A 24,125-nucleotide genomic window follows, 5' to 3' on the forward strand; every position below is an offset into this window, starting at 1 on the left:
TACTGGTGAACAAATTAAGAGGCTGTGATGTGGATGACTGCACAGTTCGGTGGGTGGCGAATTGGCTAGAGGGTCGCACCCAAAGAGTCGTGGTGGATGGGTCGGTCTCGACCTGGAAGGGTGTGGGCAGTGGGGTCCCGCAGGGTTCGGTCCTTGGACCGATACTCTTTAATGTCTTCATCAGCGACTTGGACGTGGGAGTGAAATGTACTCTGTCCAAGTTTGCAGATGACACAAAGCTATGGGGAGAAGTGGACACGCCGGAGGGCAGGGAACAGCTGCAGGCAGACCTGGATAGGCTGGACAAGTGGGCAGAAAACAACAGGATGCAGTTCAACAAGGAGAAATGCAAAGTGCTGCACCTAGGGAGGAAAAATGTCCAGCACACCTACAGCCTAGGGAATGACCTGCTGGGTGGCACGGAGGTGGAAAGGGATCTTGGAGTCCTAGTGGACTCCAAGTTGAACATGAGCCGGCAGTGTGACGAAGCCATCAGAAAAGCCAATGGCACTTTATCGTGCATCAGCAGATGCATGACAAATAGGTCCAGGGAGGTGATACTTCCCCTCTATAGGGCGTTGGTCAGACCGCAGTTGGAGTACTACGTGCAATTCTGGGCGCCACACTTCAAGAAGGATGCGGATAACCTGGAGAGGGTACAGCGAAGGGCAACTCGTATGGTCAAGGGCCTGCAGACCAAGCCCTACGAGGAGAGACTGGAGAAACTGGACCTTTTCAGCCTCCGCAAGAGAAGGTTGAGAGGCGACCTTGTGGCTGCCTATAAGTTCATCACGGGGGCACAGAAGGGAATTGGTGAGGATTTATTCACCAAGGCGCCCCCGGGGGTTACTAGAAACAATGGCCACAAGCTAGCAGAGAGCAGATTTAGACTGGACATTAGGAAGAACTTCTTCACAGTTCGAGTGGCCAAGGTCTGGAACGGGCTCCCAAGGGAGGTGGTGCTCTCCCCTACCCTGGGGGTCTTCAAGAGGAGGTTAGATGAGTATCTAGCTGGGGTCATTTAGACCCAGCACTCTTTCCTGCTTATGCAGGGGGTCGGACTTGATGATCTATTGAGGTGCCTTCCGACCCTAACATCTATGAATCTATGAATCTATATCATATGAGAAAAACAGGTAAGAAAAGAGATTTATCAGCCATCCTCCTAAAATAGAACAGGGAATTTGTGGCTACTGTTCAAAAGAGTTTGGATATAGGAGGGGTACTGCTTGGCACTTCTGCCACTGAAGCTCAGATAAGTGGAATTCCCTACAGGGATCATCTGTTAGCATTAGAAAAGACTGTATGACAGGTGAGCAACTCTGCCCTGAATCAAAACTCCAAACCTTGAGAAAATAGCATCTCTAACTTCTCTATTTTAGTAGACACCAACTGGGGACCATACTAAAGTTACCAAAGTGAGATTACTCCTGTTTGTTATTTCCATTTCTAAATTCTTAGAAGTCATCCAGATATTCTGGTGAAAAGGCCTTTAGAATAAGCAGGCAGGTACCAACAGAATTTCAGCCATGACCTATTTCAGACTCAGCCATTCAGCTTTAGAGAAAGAATTTGTATTTAATATTTAATATCTGCACACAACATTTATTCAATAAAATCTTTTCAATATTAATATCACAAGAAAGGGTTGCATAAAACAATAGGCTCTTCTAAGGATTGCATAGTCCATTTGCTGGGTCATCAACAGCAGTTTAAATTACAAGTGATCAGAGCATCTAGTAATTTGGTCAGTGATTTAAAATGAACAAACAAACAAACAAAGAAGTATCCCCTTATTCAAAGTCATTATCAGAGTAGTCCAAAAGTGTCATGAATTTGCAGTTAACTAGCTTGAATTTCAATTATTACATTGCAAATTGTCCTAACAACATAGGAAAACAGGCTTTCTATGACAGGATCAGAAGTTCATCAGGAAAATTAAAGCCAGCTGAACTATATCTACATCCTATTGAGAGACAGATACTGGATTATTTAAAATATTTAGGTTGAAACAGCACCAAAAGGACCACAATTAGGGTCAAGGTTCATTAGGCTTTGCACTATTCATATACCAGGGAAGATAATGATAATGCCTATGCACTAAACTGTTTATAGTCTAAGAAGGTAAGGAATATACAAAGGGAAATTGATACATGAAGGGAACCAACATATTCATGATGTTTTTACAGGTACTATACATATGTGTGTGTGCATGTGTGATCTTGCTATATTATTAATAGAGAAAAATAGACTTCAGTTATTCCAGTGTCACACTTTAAACTAGCCTTCATTAACTGTCTCATAACATTCTCAATGTTAATTAAAGCCTGATTAAGGTTTTCCTTTGTTGTTTAACAACTTAGAAACAATTATATTCCACTAAATATTTTTAAAACCATCCACATAATTGGCAGGGGTTGTGGAGGAAAACAAACACAAAACAATAATTTGGACATAAATAGAATGGCAAACTTAGAGGAGAACATTTAGTTATTTTAATTTCTGCCCTACATGACTGTTGGGTATAGTTTCATTAAGACACAAATAATGTCCTCTAATTCCTCTTCAAGAACCAATTCCCGTCAATTAAATATTATCTAAAAGTCCCCGTGGAGGTGTTCATTTGAAGCTGATGGTGGCACAGTTTTTCACTCTTTCCTAACCATCTGGTTGTTAACTGAATTATCAGCTATTTTATCAAAATCTGCCTGGAAGCTGAAAGAGTAAACAAAAACAACAAAGAAACCCTGAAAGTTCAAATTAATCTAAAACATTACATCAAAAATTTATATTTCTTCTGGTCTTTTAAAGACACCCAAGAAATCTAATGTATTAAATCTTAAAAAGTTGAAACACTTTGCTGTTCCAGCCTGAAGTCCCTCCCCACTCTACATGTACATCTGTACATACATGCTGCCCATACACATTTTACCCATTCCCTTTGCCCCACTCTGCTCTAAATTAATAGAAAACATGGATGTCTGTTTACGCATTAAAAACTGAGAAATTCAAAAGTTGGTATTCTAAAGGATTTTATATACCATTTTATCATGCTTACTGAGCTCAATTTAGCAATGTGGGTACTTTTCCAAAGCATCCAAATCCTGTACTTTACCCAGGTGCTGACTGAAACAGAAAAATGTGGAAACTCAATGCCTCATTAATGTATCCACATTATAAAACTGGGCTGCTGTATATGTTTTTACATATAAGCAAATAAATCAATAGGCACAAATAGGCAGTAGTCCCATTATTTTAAAGAAAAACAGAGTTATATCAAACCTCTTTTTTCCTCATGGTCTTCTCTCTTCTCTGGGTAACATTATTCCATCTCACACATACACTTAGATGTGCCATAACTGCTTTGTTTAAAATGCAAAAAAGCTATCCACCGCTCTTCTAAGAATGAAACGGTTTTAAAATTTTCTGATCCATGTTTCTGCCACAACCATTCACCGGCAGTATGATAGCTCCAAGAGCAGACATCTGATTCTTGACATTTAAAGATACAATACTGGTGAAAAATAGTGACGTTGTATTAACTGCAAACAGCTTGTGAGGGAGTAGGTGATGTACTCCTAAAGTGTATAATCAGAACAAGCAATAATTTCAACATTTCTATTTGGTATTTTTGAATCAATGCCATCAAAAAGAGCAATAGCCAGATACACAAATCCGGACGCTTTATAGTAACTGTTTTGTAAGGATTTATATTCTATGGCAAAAAAAGAATAGACAGCAGGTTGTTTCCCTTCTGTACAGAGAATTAAGACATCTCAAAGTTTTCAAAAGGTCTCAAAGCTTGAATAATAAAAGAAGCTGTAAATGAAGACAAATCCTGAAATTACAGAAACCAAAGAATTTGTATACTGGTAACATCCTGTTCGTTGACATTGTAATGCTAAATGCAAACACTACAACCTCCTGTTCTCTGTGCCCCCACTGAGACTGCCTTTTTAATCCAAAAGATTACACAGAAAGCTCTCATTCTTCCCACATAAAAAATCAGCCTCCTCCCCTGAAGCATTCATTTGAAACCGTGAATTTTAGCAAGGAAATACAGTTTTATTTTTTTTATATTGATTATCCTCTTTTCTGTATAATGACCTTTTAGAAGTATGAAAGAAAATTACCTCTGAAGGACCAGAATGGGGGGACCCAGAACACCAGCAACAAGGGACAGCATAGTTAACAGCAATCAGTGCTAAATACTGTACCTGGAGGTATTGACAAGACCGTTCCTGTTGACATGTCTCTGACTTCATCACTGTTTGATCCATATTAACTGAAGCTTTCTGGTAAACCTCACGAGCTCTGCTCACTGTTAGCGTAGAGGACCAAGAGCTTTTCTTCATTAGCTGTGAGTCCAAATTCACAGGCAGGTTTGCACAGGTAGAGCATTTGACATCATTATTGCTTCTGGATGACTTCACAGTATGTTCACTAATAGTGTTATAGGCTTCCATAAAGTACTGGGAAGAGGAACGATCAGGGCATCTTCCCATAGTCATAACCCCACTGGGACCATGATAAACACAAACATCATTGTCCAAATTGTCATCTGAACTCCACCACCCAGATGCATTGGACCTGGGCTTCCCTTCTGGTCTCCTTTCTTTACTCTTGCTACGCTTCCCATACCTCATCGTCTGTGTCTCTTCTGGGCTTGCTTTGCCACCATTGACACTTCCCTTAGATGGTCCCTCAAGAGAATGAGACTTTGTGAAGAGCTTTTGAACAGAATGAACCAAGTGGCGGATCCTCCCGGGGCTATCACTCCGATGTTCCACGGCAGTTCGTTTGTACTGTAAGGTATGGTAGCCATCTCGATTAAGAGGCAACTGCCTTTCAAACTGGTCCAAAAGATTGGCAGGGATGCGGTTAGTTTTATTGGAAGTTCCATGGGGAACAAGAGCACACTCATCTTTCAGTTCATGGTTAGAGCTATAATGCCTCCGAGGAAATGTGCTGCTAGCAAGCTGGTCATTATAGGGCACCATGCATTCTGCCTGAAAAGAGTTCCTTTGAGTATAATAAGGATGATCTGCAGGGTGAGGGTCCACTGGATTTAATAAATATGGCTTCCTGTCTGGGTGATGTGGCAGACTGTCACATGTAGGGTCACAGGTAACCCCATGATGATGACTGCGGCTGCTAGATAATCCTTTCATGGCTGATGTAAAGAGAGTCCCAAAGGCATCTAACACATATAGTTATGTTAGAGACAGGTTGCAGAGAAATACCTAAAAGAATGGAAAACAACAGAATATGTGACATATTTAAGGTATTACGTTATGACAGGTATTAACATGCATAATACCTATGATAGGTATTAACATGCATATTTTTAACATGAATTCCCTTTTTTCTGGGGGGGTTTTTTTTTTTGGTATAAATCATATCAGCCTCTTCTGTTAACTATTTTTTGTTCCTTTACCCATGGCCTTATAGCATCATATAATAGATAATTTAGCACATTACAAAAAGCATAATGAACCTGTTATATCCCCTGAAAACTAGAAAGAAAAATATTTTCTTCTGTAAAGTTCACCATGGCTATATAATGCACAGTATTAAAAAAGGTGCTATAGACCCACACACCTCAATCCTGCAAACAAGTGCTCATGGAAGCTGTTTCAGTGGACCTCAAATCACAAAGTCATGCTCTTATAGAAATATTTTCTGGGTCACTTAATACAATGAAGACAACGGGAATTTTTCCACTGACTTCACAGCACACTGGATCAGGCTTCAAGTGAATTTTGTGTTTTATTTGTTGTGTGACTGTAAGCATTCTCAGGGCAAGAATGAGACCTTCTTTTCCTTCTCGTAGAACACTAAGCACATTACGAAATCAAGAACAGAAAATAGAAAAATAATAAAATTTGCTGACTCTGGAAGAACAAAGCCAAACTTGTAACAGTTTTACAGTATGCATCTCTGGGATGATTGCAGATCTATTTACTTTCTCCTACTATTTACCAGAAAAAAATCTTTACATTGATAACAGACTGTTCTGACTTATCCCCATACATTTCCAAAGCACTGAGCAGCGTTGTAGCATCATTGTGCCTTCTAATGTCAATCGGATTTGTATTGCCAAATCTTGCACATAGCTTTGAAAATTGACATTGGATTGGAATTGTTTGGCCTGACAGTGATTCTTAGCATTTTATGGTACAGGCTATAACAAACTGGCAATTAGAAATTTTCCTTTAGCTCAGGTAGAGCAGTAACAGTGGGTCTGACAAGAGATACTCTTAATTTAGATTTCACCAGGGACAAATTTAGTGGACCAGGGATCAGCAGGTTTGACGTTGCTTCAGTATCCGGACTACTAATGTATGAATTGCTAATGTTCCAAAAATATTTGAATGGAATTTAATGTAGGGAGTTAATGTATAGAGAGGACTTAGGGAGTAATACAATCTCTTTGCAGCTTCAAAATAACTGAAATAGGACTCACTCAGCTATGCTATTTTCATGGGGACTATTATGTGTTGTACCTCTTGGAACATTATTTCAGTCTGAGGTTTCCTTGGAAGTGTGGAGAGGCTTGCATAGCAACTGGTACTGCAGTTGTATTACTAAGGTATTTCTTTCAGATAAGTGCTCATATTTTAATGATTTGTAGAAATTAAACCTACTAGAAAATCAGCCATGAAAACACTTTCGGAAACAACATTAAATACCTGTCAGCATTTCAAAAACCTGTTTTGTATTTAAGCAGAACATATTTAGTATTTTCTCTCAACCCCTAGGAAGCCAAAGCAGTTTTTCAATATTCTACAGAGTCAGCATGGATAGCCTACATTTCATTCTCCCACACTAGCTTCCTGCAATGCAGGAAATGTTCTTTATCAGGAGGCCTTCAATGCTAAAAGGAGATTTCAAAATATCACAAATGGCATTTGAAATATTCAAACAAGATGGGCTCACTGATTTGCTCAAATATGGACATGGCCTGAAGCTTTTTTAAAAGCCTGAAAGTGATCACTTACACCAGTGGTCACCAACTAGTGGATCTTAATCCACCAGTAGATCATGGAGTATCTTGGAGTCTATCCAAGGCTGGGGTGGGGGGGCTGAGTGCCCACGTGCATGCGTCCCAGTCCAGCAGGTCAGTCTATGCGGGAGGGAAAGTGCAGGGGCTACACTGAGTCCCCCACGGTGAGGGATAGTGCCGCAGAGGCAGGAGCAGAGGTAGGTTGAGTAGGGCCCCAGCCAGGTGGGACTTAGCTGCTGTGGAGGCATGCCTCCAAATAATTTTTTCACCCTCTGCCTCGATCTCTGCCCCCCCCTTCCCTCCCTACAGTTACCTGCTGTGGGGAGCAGGGTGGCAATGGTGTAGGGTAGATTTTGGATTGCTTTTAAATGTTAAACCTGATCTCCTACTTAAAGGGGGTGGACACCACTGACTTACATTATCTGGAGATCCAAATAATATTTTACAGCTTTACCAACTCCTCTGCATCCCCGCTTTATTAAACTGTGGCAATTGTTGAATCTCCCAAGTGAAACTCCCTTACTTGAGTCATTTATAATGTGACTTAATGATGTATATACCATTAAAAACAATCTTGCAAAAACGCACTTGACGACCAAACATGTCTCTTCTGCTCTCAAATATCTTCAATATGGCTTTGCACTCTAAAATTTATGAAAACGTTATATCATTTAGATGAAAATCCTTTTCTAATAATATCACAGAATTTAGGATTACATAATTATTAAACTGATTTTAATGATAGCAAAATACAAGTGTGCCATGAAAGACAAAGAGCTACCACCTCCATCCCAAATATTTTACCATCCAAAAGATGTAAAGAAGACAGGGCACAGCAAAAAAGTTGGTTGAGGGAATTAGCTATTTATATTTTTGTAATTGAACTCATAATTTGAGGTTATTGTGGAAGTGAATTTGTAAATGAGGGGTTAGAATGAGAGCTGAGGGGGATGATAGTTCACAAAGTTGATAGGGCCTGAACAGGAAGAGAGTAATGGAGATATGGTGGGTGAAGGATATGAATGACATATACAGGCTGGTACCACTGGTAAGGTGAAGTGGTCGTGGGGAGAAAAAGGAGCATTGTTTCAGGCAAATATGTAGGCTGGGGCAGAGCTGTGTGGGATCTTGAAGACAACTGAATACTGTGCAAGGTGGATGGCTTAAAAGAGTGTGATGTCATTTGATGGATGGTAGAGGAGAATAATTTTACAAGCAATGTTTTGGACAGATTGGAGAAGAAGGTAATGTGGGTGTTAAGAAGGATGGAGGAGAGATGTCTTAATGATCAAGAGAATAAAAAAGTGGTACATGAAAAAGGGGTAGATATCAGGACAGGGAGAAAAGGTAAAACACTTCAATATGTTCTGGAGGAAGACACAGCCAGAAGGCCTGAATATGGAGGTCAAAAGAAGAGAAAATTCCAAGTTTGTGAGTTTGGATGGCAAATGGGCTGGTGGAGAGAGTTAGAAGGAAAGATAAAAAACAATTTTATATCTCTATTAAGTCTGAGTTGTCAAAGTACAGAAGACCTGTCAGAGGAAAAGGAGAAAATGGGGAAATTATATAATGATTAACAAATATCTAAGTGCCAATAAACTCCACATGATGATTTCCTTGTTGACAACATTAAAGAGGTAAATCTGCAAGGAATAAGATCACACAGGGTTATGGGGAAGATAAAGAAAAGGAGGCAGTTTAGGTTCAAATCTTGCAGGATGAACAGAGAGAGGGAGATAGGAAGAAGCAGAAGAAACAACTATCTCAAGTGTTGAAGATGCAAGATTGGTAGGAGAACCAGAAACAGGAGTCCCATGAATGCCAAGGGAAAACAGAGAATAATGCTGAATGGAGTGAACAATAGTATTAAAAGCTACAGAATGAACAGAATGGGCAAAGGCCCAAAGACTTGCCAGCATAGGTGGATCTAGGACCTTTATAAGGAAGATGCAGGATTAGTGACCAGCACTGTAGGAATGGCTCCACTCTCTGTTCCCAGCTTCTCTTCACTGCCCACCAGGGTGGGCAGACCATACCATGGGAGCAGCAGCTGGAGGTCTGATTTAGATCCATGAGGCAGGAAAGAATCTGCTCTTCTCTCCTGCTTTTGGCACTATCACCTTTAGCCTCCATGTTTGCCTGGACCTCCCTTTCCCAATCCTCCTATCTCCCTTCCCTCCTCCCATTATACCTCTGAGTACAGAGAAACCTGCCAATATGCTTCCCCTCCCCCCGCCCATCCTGGCCACTCCTGTCTCTCTACAGTCAGGTCTGTAGCAAGTAGTTGCATGGGTAGATGTGCTTAGCTGCAAACAGTAGCATGGCAGAGGTGGCAGCAGCAGGTCAGTTTTTCTGTATTTGGGCCTGCTCCTGGTTGCTCCTCTCTGCCTGGGGGACCAGATAGGGAGGACGAACCTGGCTGCCACTGCTGCTATTCCTGGCTGAGTCCAGCTCCCCATGCAGCCTGGCCAGAGTAGGGTAGGAACACTTCTAGAGCTTCCCCACCCCTTTGTCTGCCAGGTCAGCTGGGGACAACAGCAGTGGCAAGCAGAGGAGGGGGATGGGAAGGGAAGAGAGGGGATGTGTCACTAAACAGAAGGGAAAGCAGGGTGGAGGGGGCAAAAGGGGTGGATTCCTCCCTGTTTTGGGACTTAGAAAAAGTCCCTGGCTGCTACTCCCAAAGAGTAGTTCAAAACAGGGGTTTGACTATACCACTGCCCCTGCTCTGTATATGCCCCTGATTTCCAGAAATGTATTCTATATAATTAAAGACCCTTACAATGTTCCCTCTGTTTCAAAATAGTAACGACAGTAACATTTGCTGAGAAATGGACATCATTTTGTTACTGGTATATATCAAATTATATATATAAATTATATATCCTTATCTAATTAACAAGAATATACACCACTGTACTTTAACTATTCTGCTGCTGCTACTGAAAGGGAGCTATAACAAAACACAAAAACATCAGGCTAAGTTAGTGCAATAACATGCACTTCATTAAATATAGTAAGTGATGTACTTTTCCTACTCTACAAGATCTATAGTAGTTTTATTAAATATTTCATAGGAAGTCCTCCTGCACAATAAAAAAGTACACTTGTTTCCTTTAGTATATTAAGTTGATTTAGAGAGTACTTGTAAGTAGCAAGAATGTATCTAACTACATCCTCCCATCATCATCCATCGAATCAGAAATAGATTTTAAAAGATTATATATAATTTCCATCAAAGAATAGGACAAACCTGTCAAGAATTTTTTCAGTCATTAACAGTGAGTAGGAAATTTGACTGTGTCATGAGTAGCTGAGAGGAGGAAAATTGAGTTTTCACTATATTGTTGTTTCCTGGCCAAATGAAGAACATTTAATCACTCATAAAATAATGCAGGATAATTGCTGAATAAATTACATGTTTATAAACAACAGAAATAGCAGCTCTGTGACCAAAAGAACAAAAGCACTTGATAGCTTGGTGATAGATGAGATAACACATTATTTTGTTAGGCTTGGGGAAGGCTAATTCATTCAGAATTCACATTAGTTTGCCACCATTGTTTTAAGTATGTCTCAAAAAATGAGTGTGAAAATCCATTCATACTTATTGCTAACAATATGTGTTGTGTTTTAATGTGTGTGGAAAACAAAACTTTTTAAAAAAATTAGTGATGCCTCTTCCACTTTATCTTAAAGTTTGCAAAGTTACATTTCTCATATTTTAGAGAATGCCATGAAGACATACTGAATAAAATATTCAAAACAGCTTGTATTCATTATCATCTTATAAATATTTCATAATGGATAGAAACTTCTATTATGTCAACATTATGCTATACAAAGCAAACACTGATAACCTCTCTCTGCATTTAATGATTTAATTATGTAACAATAGTGTCAAGTGCATAATAAAAAACTCTGTAGTGTGTGTATGTGTAACTGGTTCAAATGTGCAATACAACAGAAGTTCAGTGCACATAAACCACTTTCCAAATGGCCAAAAATCATTTAAGATAAACCTGGATGGACGCAGTATCAGACTTAACTAATTTAGGTTAAATTGGTTTATTGAACTTCTGTGCCAGAACCCCCCCAGATTCAAATTAACTTACAGTCCCCCAGCATTGCAGGGTGCTTTGCACCTTCCCCACAACTCCCCCCCCCCCCACACACACACACACTTCCCAGGCCCAAGCTGTCTGATCCAGCAGAGCAGAGAGGCATGCTCTAGCATCCCCTGGCTTCTGGCCTGGGCCATCGCAAACATATGGCTGCATTTCTGGAATCAAAAGTGAATGTCTATTCAGTTGCTTATCAGTTCAATCTAAGTAGCTTAAACTAACCTGCAAAGATTGAACAGGGGCTTTTTGCCTGTCTGTGTGGGCTTTGGGCTTTCTGACTGTCTGTATGTAGCCCAAATAGTTGTATTTGGAAAGGGAATAAAACTGCCATTTGCTCCTTGCAATGGAGATCACTGATCTTCCCAACCTTGATATTTCACAACCAATTATTCTGTGCAGCCTTTCTGTTGGCTTTAATAATGTCAGTGTTATGATGTTACAATGCAGTAATGAAGCTCAATAAATAAAGAACAGGGTGCATGTGTAAAAATATAATCATATACTCTATTAGGCTTGTCTAGGGTCCATCAAAAGGAAAACAAAATCCCTCATTAATTTTCCAAATCTGTTTAGCATATGTTGAAGCTAAGACACCTTGGGTCAAAATCTTAAAGTATTTGTGGATTTTGCATCTATGCCAGGCAGTCAGATCAGGCAGGCAAATCATGTCTAAAATATATTTCTAGCTTTGAACAGCAGAAACAGAATCATCAAGGGAACTGTTCTGGGCAGGAGTGCACACTTTTTCCAGTTTTACAGACAGATCAATATGTAAGTGTAACTTGAAAAAGAAGTAATTACACTGTGGAAGATCTCTGAGAAGTATCTTGGAATTGATGGTAGTGCCGAAAACCAACAGAGAAAACAACAGGGTAATTTAATTAGGGTAGCGGAATATGATATATTCTCACACACAACACACATTTCCCCCAAAAGTTTGGGTGCATGCATTAAGCAGGGAAGCTGAATTTCTGCCTGGAACAGAAGGACCTTACTTTGATTCCTGCGCTACAGTGCAGAAGCTGATACATTATTATTAAAGCATCTGAAGGAAGTCAACTGACTTAGTGGCTCTTTGTTCTTTACTCCAGAGGTGTTAGTGATGGTCTCTTCCTTTGAATGGTCTTGATGTTCCACTAATTAAGCTAACCTTTCTCATGGCAATTTTGATGTCTGCTAGCTGCTACTGATCTCCCTCCTATTTCATAGCCTTGGAGATGCTTTAGGTCTTTTCAAAATAATAGATCTACCCATGGAGACCAGTCCTGGACAGCTTTAGTTAAGGAGGAAATTAAAAGGTGAGTTAGCTGAAGATAAGGCTCTGTCCCTGCTCTGTGCAGCCAGAACTCTGGAAAACTCTTGTTTTTTCTTTCTTCTACCTTTAAAAAAAAAGGTATATATTATATTCCAGGGTATGCTATATGCAAGAAAATATGGTATTAAAAAAAACAAAATTAAATGATTTTGTGTTTGTCTCTTTTTCCTCTGAGCATTATCACATCCTGGTATCTAACAGATGCCTGTCTTGAAGGGAAATACAAATTTACATATCCTAGAATGTGATCACAAATGATCCATTGCATCAGATGAATTTAATGGAAACAGTATGAAGTCTAAGGTTAACAAACAGGACCCCTATTCTCACCTAAATTGGTGATTTTGGAGCTCTAAATTGAGCACTGGACCTGCTGCTGGCACTATTTTCTTTTCTATAGCTAAGAACAAGCAAATTCTTCACTGAGAGTGTTACTAAGATGGTATCACTGCAGGAAACTAACACATAATTAATCTATGAGTCATACCTAAATACCATTATAAAGTCTGGAAAACATGCAGCAGTGAGATGTTTCTATGACATTTGACATATTGAGACTGATTTTTAATCACATTAGGTGTGCAGTTATTGGGAATGCAAGTATAAATCTGGGATTCAATCAGTTACAAATTTAAGGAATTACACGTAAAAATGGCAAACTGATAACCTGCCATGCATGTTCTATTTACCTCATTTAAACACTTTAAGGATCAATTGTGTGTTCTTAAGTCTGATTCAGTAAGATCAGTAATGATATATTGTGCAATAAGTAGGGGCCAACCTAATTTATGGGGGCTGCCCCCTGAGTTTGTGGGCAGCACATGGGCCTGGGCAGCCATGTGTCCCCGCACCTCACGGCTGATTGGCTGCAAGGGCTATCTGCCACACAGACACCCCCCCTCACCACCAATTGGATAGGCGTGGGGACACATGGCAGGCAATCCTTGCAGCCAATCACTGGCAAGGGGTAGGGGTGGTAGTCATCTTGCTGGCAGCATCCCCTCCCTATCGCCTCTTTCCTGCCCTGCCGAGCTGCTGCAGTGCTTGGTAAGTTCTTTTTTTTTCCCTGCAGATTTTACAGATTCCACAGGTATTGACCAGATTTTGCAGGCAATGCCGGATTTTGCAGAATCCACCAAATCTGAGAAATTGCGAATTTGGTAGGTCCCTAGCACTAAGCTTGCTTGTACTCATGCATTTTCTGTGGTTACAATTTGTCTCCCAAGGGAAAATGCAACATATTTTACATAGCATCCATGGTGGGTTCTCTCACAGTTTCACAACTGTCATTTTGTATTCTCATATCTGAAGAAAGAATCACTTACCTTCTGGTTTTGACACAGAAAAGTGTCTAGCTAAGCATTACAATATATATTAAGCACATAATGTATATACTATTGTACCCACACCTAGATATGCATGTATGTGTGAGAGAGTATGGATTGGAAAGTATATTAAATTGAATCATTTGGGAAATAATATGTGAATTATATATAAAGACTATATATGGGGATGGATCCAGAGGTGCAGTGGAGTAGTGTTCCCCCTCCTTTCAAACCACACTGCCATGGGAGCAGCAGCCAAGGACTTTTTAAAATCCCCAAAGCAGGTAAGAATTTTTCTTCCCTTCCATGCTCAGTGGCAAGTCCCCTCTCCTTCTTCCCCAGCTGCTGTCACTGTATCCAGCAGATCCAGGTGCAGGAGGAGCTTCAGAGCCATTCCTGTCCTGCTCCAACGTGGTTGGGGGGGGGCAGGGCATGCTGCAACATGCAGCCAAACAGCAGCAGCTGCAGTGTTGGTGGGCAGATTCCCTCTACCTCCCCAGTCCCCCTGGGTGTTTCCCTCCAGCCTGGGAGCAGGCTGAGCCCATCTCCACATGCAGTCAAGCTGAAGTAGGGCCAGAAGCAGCTCTGTAGTTCCCCCCACCCACCTGGTCAGCTAATGATAGCAGCAATGGTGGGCAGAGGAGTGGGGAAATGGAGAACATGGTGGGGAAGAGAAGAGGTGTCAAGAGCAAGGAGTTTTGGGGGGCAATTCTTACCTGATTTGGAGATTTAATAAAAGGTCCAGTCTTCTGCTCCCTGGTGGGGGAAGGAAGGCTGGAAGCAGGAGTGCGGCCACTCTTGCAGCACTCATTGCTATCCCCACCACCTTCTTTTCAAGATTCTGGATCCAGTCATGACTATAAAATTATGTATATACTTTAAGTTTAAAACTAATTTTGTTATTCCTGGTTTTGAATGCTGAACAACGTGCTTTAGCATTCTGCTAATGGTGTTTACACAAAATTTCCAGAGTGATTCTTTGGAGGGGGCAGGGAGAGGCAAGTGGGGAAAGAAAAAAGAAATTCTACATGAATTTCTTTTTTCATTCATTCATGTAGAATTTACATGAATGAATGGGCTGTCCATAGAATGGGACAGCCCATTCTATCCAGATGGGCTGTCCCATGTAGTTTATCAACTCCTTAAGTAATTACAGAGCTCCTGCTTTTGGTTGGGGCTCTAGAGATCTTTTACTGTCTGTACCAGCACAAATTATCTGATATTACTTTCCAGGAAGAAGACAGGGAATGGAGCATTAATATTATTTTCTGTTGAGCTCACAGCATTTGAGTGACAAACTGCTTGCATAAGATCACATAGAGGAGGAATCTCTTGCATTATCAACAGCGGCAGGAATTTAGGTATGCCTAATATATCTCAACAGCAGTGAAAGTCTTTTGAACATGGATGCATAGTCACAATATAGAAAATAAAAATCGTTAAATGACGAAGTACATACAGAGATATGAAAGGAATCATTTCATATATCTTATTAACCTCTGAATTGTTGAAGATTCTTGCTATATTAATAAAAGGCAACATAAAACTATGTACAGTATGTATAATGTAAAATAATGTTCTTGTGAAAGTCAAGTATCTTGATGTTCTCAAATCCTGACTATAAATCAAATGGTCATCTTTACCAAAAGGAGCATTTGATTCAAATGGTAAAGATGTCATGTACTAAGATGTCATGTACGGAGAACTGTAGTAATTAGGAAATATTTTATAGCAGTAAAGATGGTTCAACACCTGCATGGAGCATAAACCAACATTATATGATTCACAGCTGCACCATTTTTGGATCTAGTTTGGATTGTAGTCTGTAGAAATATGTAGAATTAAGTATGTAGAATTTGTCAAATTTAGTTCTGACCAGTTATCTGCCCTGACCACACTTTTTCCAATATGGCAGTAGGAAAAGCAAGTAAGAGATATACACTGGAGAAAGTTTCATTTACATCAAAGGTCGAACACTTTCTGATTTAAAGATGTTTGGGTACTAATCCAAGGACAACATGAAGGACTTTTTCCAATCATTTTGTACACATCAGTTCAGTTAGCAGCAAAGACAGCTGTTGGAATAGGTAGGAAACACTTCTACTTAATTCAGAACTGGAGTTTTAGGATGTTCCTTCAAAATCAGCTTCTATAAAGTCATGCTTGGTGTGGACATGGAATCCATGGGATACACATTCCAGAGTATGAATAAGCACAGAGGACACAGCTTTTTAAAATCTATTAGACAGAGAAGTTCTTCCCTGAAGTATTCAGCAAGTGTGGAATTTAACTGGACCCCAGGTAATGAATGTGGAGGATAGGTAAGTGAATTGCCCAAGGACTCTGTCAGGAACATGGAGTCCCAACTTATTCCTGTCATCCATGCCATGAGATGGACTGTGTGGCGCTCACTTCATTTTAAGACATGGAGGCAAACTGCCTTACTAGGCAGCATTGTTTTGAAGCTTATAGCTAAGCAGTACGTTAGATTACATGATACTTTATATCAGATTCTTTCTTAATCCTCCTATTGTATCAGAATTCATTACAAACAGTCAGGTGACCAGTAATTAGTTTAGGTATCCACTCTGACCCTCCTTGGCTACTTAATTGTTGGTTGACTGAAGTCTTGTAAGAAATAATTTCACCTTATCCCAGGCAGCAGTATTTGGTCCTCTCTAAACAGCTTTGGGAAAGTATACTTACTGGGTATGTCCCGATGAGTGTGCATGTGCAATTTCCATTGCCTCAAACCACGTGGTGCATGTGCACTAGGCCCATGTGAAGTGGCTGGTATTCACTTCGGATTCGGATTCAGCTGATTTGGGGGACAGGGATTTGATTTGGTGATTCGAATCATTGTCCTGAATCGATTCAGCTGAATCGGATACGGAGATTCAGCTGCTGCCAAATCAGCTGACTATCTAATCACACAGGCCCCATCCCCCGCTCGCTTTCAATGGCCGCCCTGGCTGCCCCAGCTCCCGGCTCTTTGAAAAAAACAAAACAAAAAAAGCTCAGACTCACTGGGTGCTGCCTGGCAGGGGGGTGATCTTTGCTGCCCCGCATTGCCCCGGCGCTGTGTGGGAGGCTCTGCACAAGTCCCCAAAAGTCCTGGGGTCACTGCAGCAACCAGTGAGTCCAGGGGGGTGTTGTTTTTTTTTCTTAAAGGGCTGGAGCTGGGGTGGACAGGGCAGCCATGGGGGGGGCTAGGACAGCGGGTTGGGGGCTCATGGCAGAGCCCCCCCATGCACCATGGGTCAGTGAGGGGCAGCGGGGATTAACCCCCCACCTGGCAGCACCTGGTAAGTGGGGCTTTTTTTAAAGGGCTGGGAGCTGGGGCAGGCAGGGCAACCATAGGGGTGGGGGCTGGGGGAGCAGGCAGGGGTCGGGGGGTACTCAGAGGGGCTGGGGGAGCAGGCAGGGGATGGGGCCTGGTGGGGGTCCCCGCATGGTCCCCTCCCCTCTCCACTAGCCCCCCCCTCCCCTACCCCCTACTTACCAGCTTGAAGTCTGGGTCCAGCTCCCTGCTGCAGCAGATGGGGACTGCCTGAATTGCTGAAGCTCTCTGAATCTTTTCTGAATTGATTTGGAGAGCTTTGACTCAATTCAGACCTTTTAAATGGTCCCTTGATTCAATTTGGATTCAGAGATTTGGCCACCAAATCAGGACAAATCTCCTCCAAATCGAATCAGCACCCGAAGCTTCACACAGCCCTCACTTGCACTCATTTGCCACACTGCTAATCTGCAGCGCAGCTGGTATTTTTGACACTGGGAGATCCTGGTGTCAAAAAAACCCACCATTAGAAAAAGTGGCACAGCACACTGTGACAGCCAGAACCAGAGGGATTAATAAGCAATAATGTGTGCTTCTTGGAGGCATTTGGTATTTTGCCTAAATAGGTAATATTAGTTAATATAAGCTTGTAAGTTTGCAAATGTAACTTGTCTGTCATAAGTTTAACCAAACTGATAAATTAACTCTTCATGGAACTGACTGGGCCCCAGAGGCAAAGCTGTAGCTGTGAGATTAGCTGGCCTAATGGTTTTTTGCTCAGGGTTCAGCCTTAGCGATAAAACCTAGATCTAACTGCTAGGCACACCCAAACACATTCCAGGAAGAGGTATCCCAAGAAAGCATATTCAACTGAAGCCTAAAAGGGGTTGGGATTTAGGCGGAGCAATGTCAATTTCAAACCTAAATGTGCTGCATCATAATTTGCTTATTAGATAAACCTGAGTCTGGGTAGTAACCTTTTGTGATGATTTTGACACCTTTCAATCCCATAGGGTAACAGCTATAGGGCAACATTGTGAGTGGCCCTGAGGCCAACAGATTAGCATAAAACTAGGTATAAAAAACACATGCATCAGGTAACCAGCAGGAAGGAGGGAACAGAACGGTTATTTCTGTCCCACGCCTGGACCCCGGACTCCCGGTGTGAGTGAGGATCGGATCCTGAGCAAGGGCCCTTCCCCAGTAAGCCCTCTGACAGCGTCGATCTTCAGGGACGCCTGACTTTGCTGGAACCACTTGGCGCGCACCTGGCATTGAGGGACTATCGATAAGTTGCCAACCCATGTCTGTCTATTTGTTGTTTTGAACAGCCCAGTGTGGCTAATACCCTCGCAGTGCCCAGTTGGCCTGTGACAGATTTCTCTATCTATCTATCTGTTATTATTATCTGTGGTTATTATTTTACTATTAGCTCTTTTATATTGCCTTATCTGCTTATCGCATTTATCTTTCTGTTAACTGTTGTGTGTGTGTAAGCTATAATAAATTTGCCTTTATTCCACTCCCAACTTTGCCTCCTCGATCCAAAATTGATACACTCACAGTGCCCAGCTGGCCTGTGACACACACAAAGAAGCAGTGCGCACAGCTAGAAATAGAGCCTGGCCAGCCAGAGCTCCTGCTAGACTTTAAGCAGCCAGCTCAGTGTCACTGCTTCCCTGGGAGTCCCCCAGACCCCAGGTAAGGCTGCTGGGATCAGCACAGGTGCTGGCTCCAGCCTCCCCTATCCCACATGGGTCAATTTGTCATGTGCCAGAGTATACCCTGGGACAAATAGCAGTGGCACAAATATGTGCTATTTGTACAACAGGAAATGTGTACCCCAACACATGAGCTTGTCAGGATGTTCCCAATATTTGCAAATCCAATCACTGCACTACCCTGCTTTCTGGGCAGCATATTTACTAATTTCCCTTTCTGTTTGTCTGGAAATTCCTTGAGAAACTGTTGGGAAGCATCTCTGATAAGTGCAGACTAATATTATGGAGAAGTGCAGAAGTTGGTTGTGGCCTTTATTACCTCAAAGACTTCTTTGACCCCTTTGCTACCAACAGATAGTGGGATTCATCTACCCTAGAACAGATGGGTCAGCTGACCTCACAGCAAGTTCTTTCCTTACTAATAATTCAGGAAGGTAGCCAAACTGGGGAAGCTATGCTCCCCTATACTTGTTAGATGCCCTTTTTTTCACATGATATGCAGTACTGTGTATGCAGATCTTGATTGCCATTGGGATGGAGGGGTTTCCGAAACAGGGTGGACAGTATAATTAATCATGGCGTTTTATCTTGGCCTACTAGCTCCTTTTGTTTGGCCAAATGCAAGAAGAGAAACACCTTCCCTGCCACAACCCAAGAGATGGTGTTTCATCAACTCCCATACCTAATATTGCTGCAAATGCAGCTGCCCCTATTATAAGTGAAAGAGAGCCAAGATGATAAACTCAATTTCTTTCTTCAGCCCACTCTAAACTGAAACCTTGTTAAAAAATACTTCTGGATAAGCAGTGGACTTGGATAGGGATGACTATTAATGTCTGAACAAAATTCAGGCACACTTTCCTACTCTTGTTGATGCTGATCTTTATACCACTGCTGAGTTGATCAGTTATAGTGATGGAGCGGGGACCTTTTCTCCTCTTACTTCAGGACATCTTCAATGGCTAATGCCCTGCCTGACTGAACATTTCTTTGAACAGTAAGCTAGAAGCAAGAATTAGCTCCATGCCCCAGGGGACAGCCCTACAAAGGCCACTAGGAAGGCTGCATGTTAATAGTCTATACCCCTTCCATACTGTCACTCCAGAGTGGACCTGCTTATCCTAAAACTGATACACCAAATAGTGATGGCCACTCATATAGAAAAACACTGCAGAAATATGATTTTCTTTTGCAATGACTCATTGTAAGCAATCCCTCTGACCACTTTTGGGCACATCTTGGAATTACCCATTGAAGACCAAACCACTTGCTGCATCCATGTGACTTGCAGGTCAGTGTTTAACCATCAGTCTTCATAGTAAAATGTTACTACATTGTATTCTAACAATACAGAGTCTCTCTTATCTTCTTAGTCATTCTAATACAGTGGTGAGGCCTACTGATGCCCACTGCGGCTACTGCTAGTTAGGTATTAAGCATATCACCAGGAACCATTAGTCTGCAAATAAAATTTAAATAAACATTGATATCCTGGTGTCTAAAACATACGTCAGACATACTTTTTAGACACTAGCACGATAGATAACAAATCTCACAGTTGCAGTAACTATTCCTTCTATACCCATGCACTTCTAATGGGACTCCCATTTTTTGTACATAGTCTGAAATTCATTCATCTATCCCTGCTTTAAAAAAAAAAAGTCAATGAGATAATAGGTAAAGTTCAGATTCCCTTACCCGTTGCCTATTGCTATATTGTGGCAGTCTTCTGACAAGCTTTATGGGGGACTGAGCATCACATTGGCGTAACTTTGTCAAAGTAAGAATGCCAATTGAATTTAAATCCCAGAAACATGAAGCAGAAAGATTCATCAACAACACTCTGAAAGCCAAGATTATATCGCTTTTGGCCATCTGGTGCTTTTTCACATATCCTTACTTTGGCTATGGAATCAAAGTAGGAACAGAAAGTGCAGGATCAGTAACAACATTCATAAAGTTCCAATTTGAATAAGAAATAATGGAATAAATGAAATTTCACAAACTTTTTTTGGAACTACCATTTACCAGCAGTTAGTGTATGCACACTGGTAAATGGTCAAAAGATTATGACCATTATAAAGCCTCTTAGATTTTCCAGTAAATAATACTTGGAAAGTCCTGAGCAGTTTTCAGCCATTAGCCAGAACTACAACACTCTCTTTTGTTTCAGATTTTTTAACCTATTTAAAAACACCTTCAAAATACAATTCCCATGTCTGGGATTTGGGTCCTCCAGAATCTGTAATCATTATAATCTGTAATAATTGATGGAACTATTTTCCATTGCAAGTGGGGGTACGGTCAATGTGTTAAATTCCTGCCATGCTGTACCATCATACTCAGTGTACTGTCATATTGGGGACAAGATAGAATTGTCAGCTAGATCTGGAAAATACCAATTGATTTCATGATGTTTTGAAGCTCTTAAACAGAATTGCTTATCATAATCCCTCTGTAACTTTCCCTCAAAAATAAACCAAACCCTGCGAATTGTTTCTTGATATTTATATATGGCTGTACTTCTGCACAAGGTTTAGTCACAATTTAGTCAAATAAAGTGCAAAATCCAATTGTTCAGCTCTCTAGGGAACTTTGTCTACTTGGACCCCTGTCATTAAGACCCTTCCCCCACATCCTTTGAGCTTGGGAGCATTTCCCTGATCAGCAGTTAAAAGGTTCTTCAAATTCCCATTCCAAATGCTTAATTTGGATGTTTACAATAATTTGCTACCCAGAGGGTAGGCCAAATAAGGCTTCCTCATTCAGACAAACCCTGGTTGGTTAACAGAAAAGGTGGAAGCAACCCTCCATAGGTCATCCTGTACTCAGAATCATGTGTTGTCACATTGGAGCCAAACCTGGTGCCCATAAGAATGAGGACCCTGTCCCTGAAGACCTGATGGGTCCATAGTCCATACCTGGAGCTGGTACAAGGTCTGGTTAGCCTCTGCCCAGAAATACTACATACTCCATGGCATAAACTTGAGGCCAAGGGCATGTGGAAGAACTGCTGGATTAAGAAACTCTTCCCCTCTCCACTTCCACTGCTGGACTCTGCCCAATTTGGAATGTATAAGGAAGAGGGCTGCCTAAGGAGTTAATGCACCTCCTTACAAATCTGGGAAATCCAGATTAGATTTCTGTAGTGGGTAAAAGGAAGCCCAGTCACCCTAAGAGTGGGGCCAGCCCTTTGAGAGTATCTTCTAAGAGTTGCTTAAAATACCCTAACAGACCTAGCTGCAAGATATCTGGAGGGTAATGATACACAGCCAAGAAAGTGTTCTAGTGACTACTGCTTCTGTGTTCAGCCCTTGAGAAAAAGAAATTGGAGAATTGCCCCTACATAAGAGTCACCAACCATATCAGGCTGCAAGGCAGCCTGGAAGGGGTTTAAAGTGGTATACATACTCCTGCCACTTCTGTGCTCCCGCTTTATATTCTCCAATCAGTGGGTGAGCATTCTGAAAGTACCAAGAGTCAAAATAATTAACGCTCAGTTCATTTCACTTGCATCTACACCTCAAGGTCAGAAAGGGCCTGGCATTTCCCTCAGCTAATTTCCACACCTCTTCTTTTTTTCAGATGTTTAAAAAAATGTCTTGGGATTCATGTGACCCATATAAAGAAGATTTCAGCCAGGATTTTTAAAGGCAGGCAGTGGTACAGGCAAATGTGTCATAAAAGTTAAACAAATAATTTTATTTTAAGGAATTTAAACATCTTTAATTTATGAAGGAATTTTTCATTCGTTTTAATGAACTGTTGAGATTTGCCCTTGCTTGGTTTATTTGTTCCATACTTTACAAATTTAACACCTTTAAAATACTTCCAGATGAAAGAAAGAAACAAAGAAAGAAAGAACAAAAGAAAGAAAGAATTATGGAAAACTGGAGTCGGTATTGAATAAATATTAGCGATTTAAAGCTAAAACATAATAGGGCTGTTGCAATCATTTCCAAATCAAGCAGTATAAAGCAAATATAAGAATAAATATTAAAGAATTAAACATATTTTAAAGGTATGGAATGGCACAATTAAGGAACTCAGACAACCTTAACTTTCTCTGATGCCATGCAACAACCATATATTTACGATTAGTACAAACTAATGTTTTTATTCCCACAGAGGAAATTTTTTGTAATATTTCCCTGTCTGATGTTGTTATAGGGTGGGGTAAATGCTTTTTTATTGTCTTAACTATACCTGCCCTTGGGAGCAGAATGGCTCCCACTGAGAATGGGAAAAGGGCTCTGCATTTTGAAGGAAAGGATCTTTGCTAAGGATGACTTTAATCTTACTGTCATTGAGAACAACAGAAGTTGACAGCCATTATCGAAGAAATTAATTCATGGAATTGTATGAAGGACAACATTATTTGTCCACCTTTGCTGAAGAAGTTATAAAGAGGAATTGAAAAAATGGCCATTAGTTAATAGAAATTATTTAAATGTAGCTAATGCATAGGAGTTCAGTGATATCTAAGTACACAGGAAAAGATTCAGTTGTGTTGTTATTAAGATTATTTGGGACAAAAATACCCTAAATCACAGATGACAATTTTCTTTGAGAACACGTTTTTCAAATTAATTTTAATTACCTAACTGATTTATTTCTAAAATCTCTGAAAGTGTTTTTGTATTCAAGAGTAAGTGTAGTTTATACTCTACAGCAAAATGCATGAAACCCTGCTTTAAGGTCAAAGCTCAGTTCAACTCCATCTTAACTATGGAACCACAATCATGATTTGAGACAAAATATTTGAGATAAAATAATTTAAAAGCTCTTAAAAAGAAATTCCTTTTACAATAACAATTTTGATTTTTTTTTAAATGATGCTAATTGAAAAAAATTAAAATCTGGTTAAATACCTCAATATTTCTACAATATTTTTTCCAGAAAAAACCTATAATTTACTTCAACTTGTTCATGAAACTTTTGTGTTTAATTTTCACTGATATTTCAGTGAATTTGTTCAATGGCTAGGATGCATGTGGGAATGGATAATCTTAAACAAGCAACATTTTAAGCAAGCACTAATCCTGAAATCATGCATTGACAATAAGAACCTGATTTTAAGGATTATACTTATCCAGGTACATATCAGGGAATACTATTAAACCACAGGGCAGATGAAAATTAACAAAGATCCAGTATTAGATTCTAAATACTTCAAAGGAAGTATTTGCAAATAATCTAAAAAATATTCATAGAAATATAAATACTTTAGAATAAGAAATAGGTATGAAAAAAATCAGAAACTGCTAGTGAAGTCAAAAAAGGAAAATTCATTGAATAAGTTATTGGCCAAAAAATATTTGTGCAATTTGCATAGGCAGAGAGAGAAAATAATATTT

At 40.5% G+C, this 24,125-nt stretch overlaps 1 protein-coding gene across 6 annotated transcripts in view; it reads right to left on the minus strand.

Moving 5' to 3' along the window:
• Window positions 1–24,125, minus strand: part of DLGAP1 (DLG associated protein 1) — a 735,970-nt gene that overhangs the window by 233,797 nt on the left and 478,048 nt on the right. For all 6 annotated transcript variants that reach the window (XM_059724196.1, XM_059724192.1, XM_059724194.1 and 3 more), the window contains one exon: window positions 4,218–5,243. In XM_059724196.1, coding sequence (XP_059580179.1) covers window positions 4,218–5,171 — 954 coding nt within the window. In that variant the 5' untranslated portion in view covers window positions 5,172–5,243. The remainder of the gene's footprint in view (window positions 1–4,217; window positions 5,244–24,125) is intronic.

Source organism: Alligator mississippiensis, chromosome 3 (genome assembly GCF_030867095.1).
Source record: "Alligator mississippiensis isolate rAllMis1 chromosome 3, rAllMis1, whole genome shotgun sequence".
Classification (NCBI taxonomy): domain Eukaryota; kingdom Metazoa; phylum Chordata; order Crocodylia; family Alligatoridae; genus Alligator; species Alligator mississippiensis.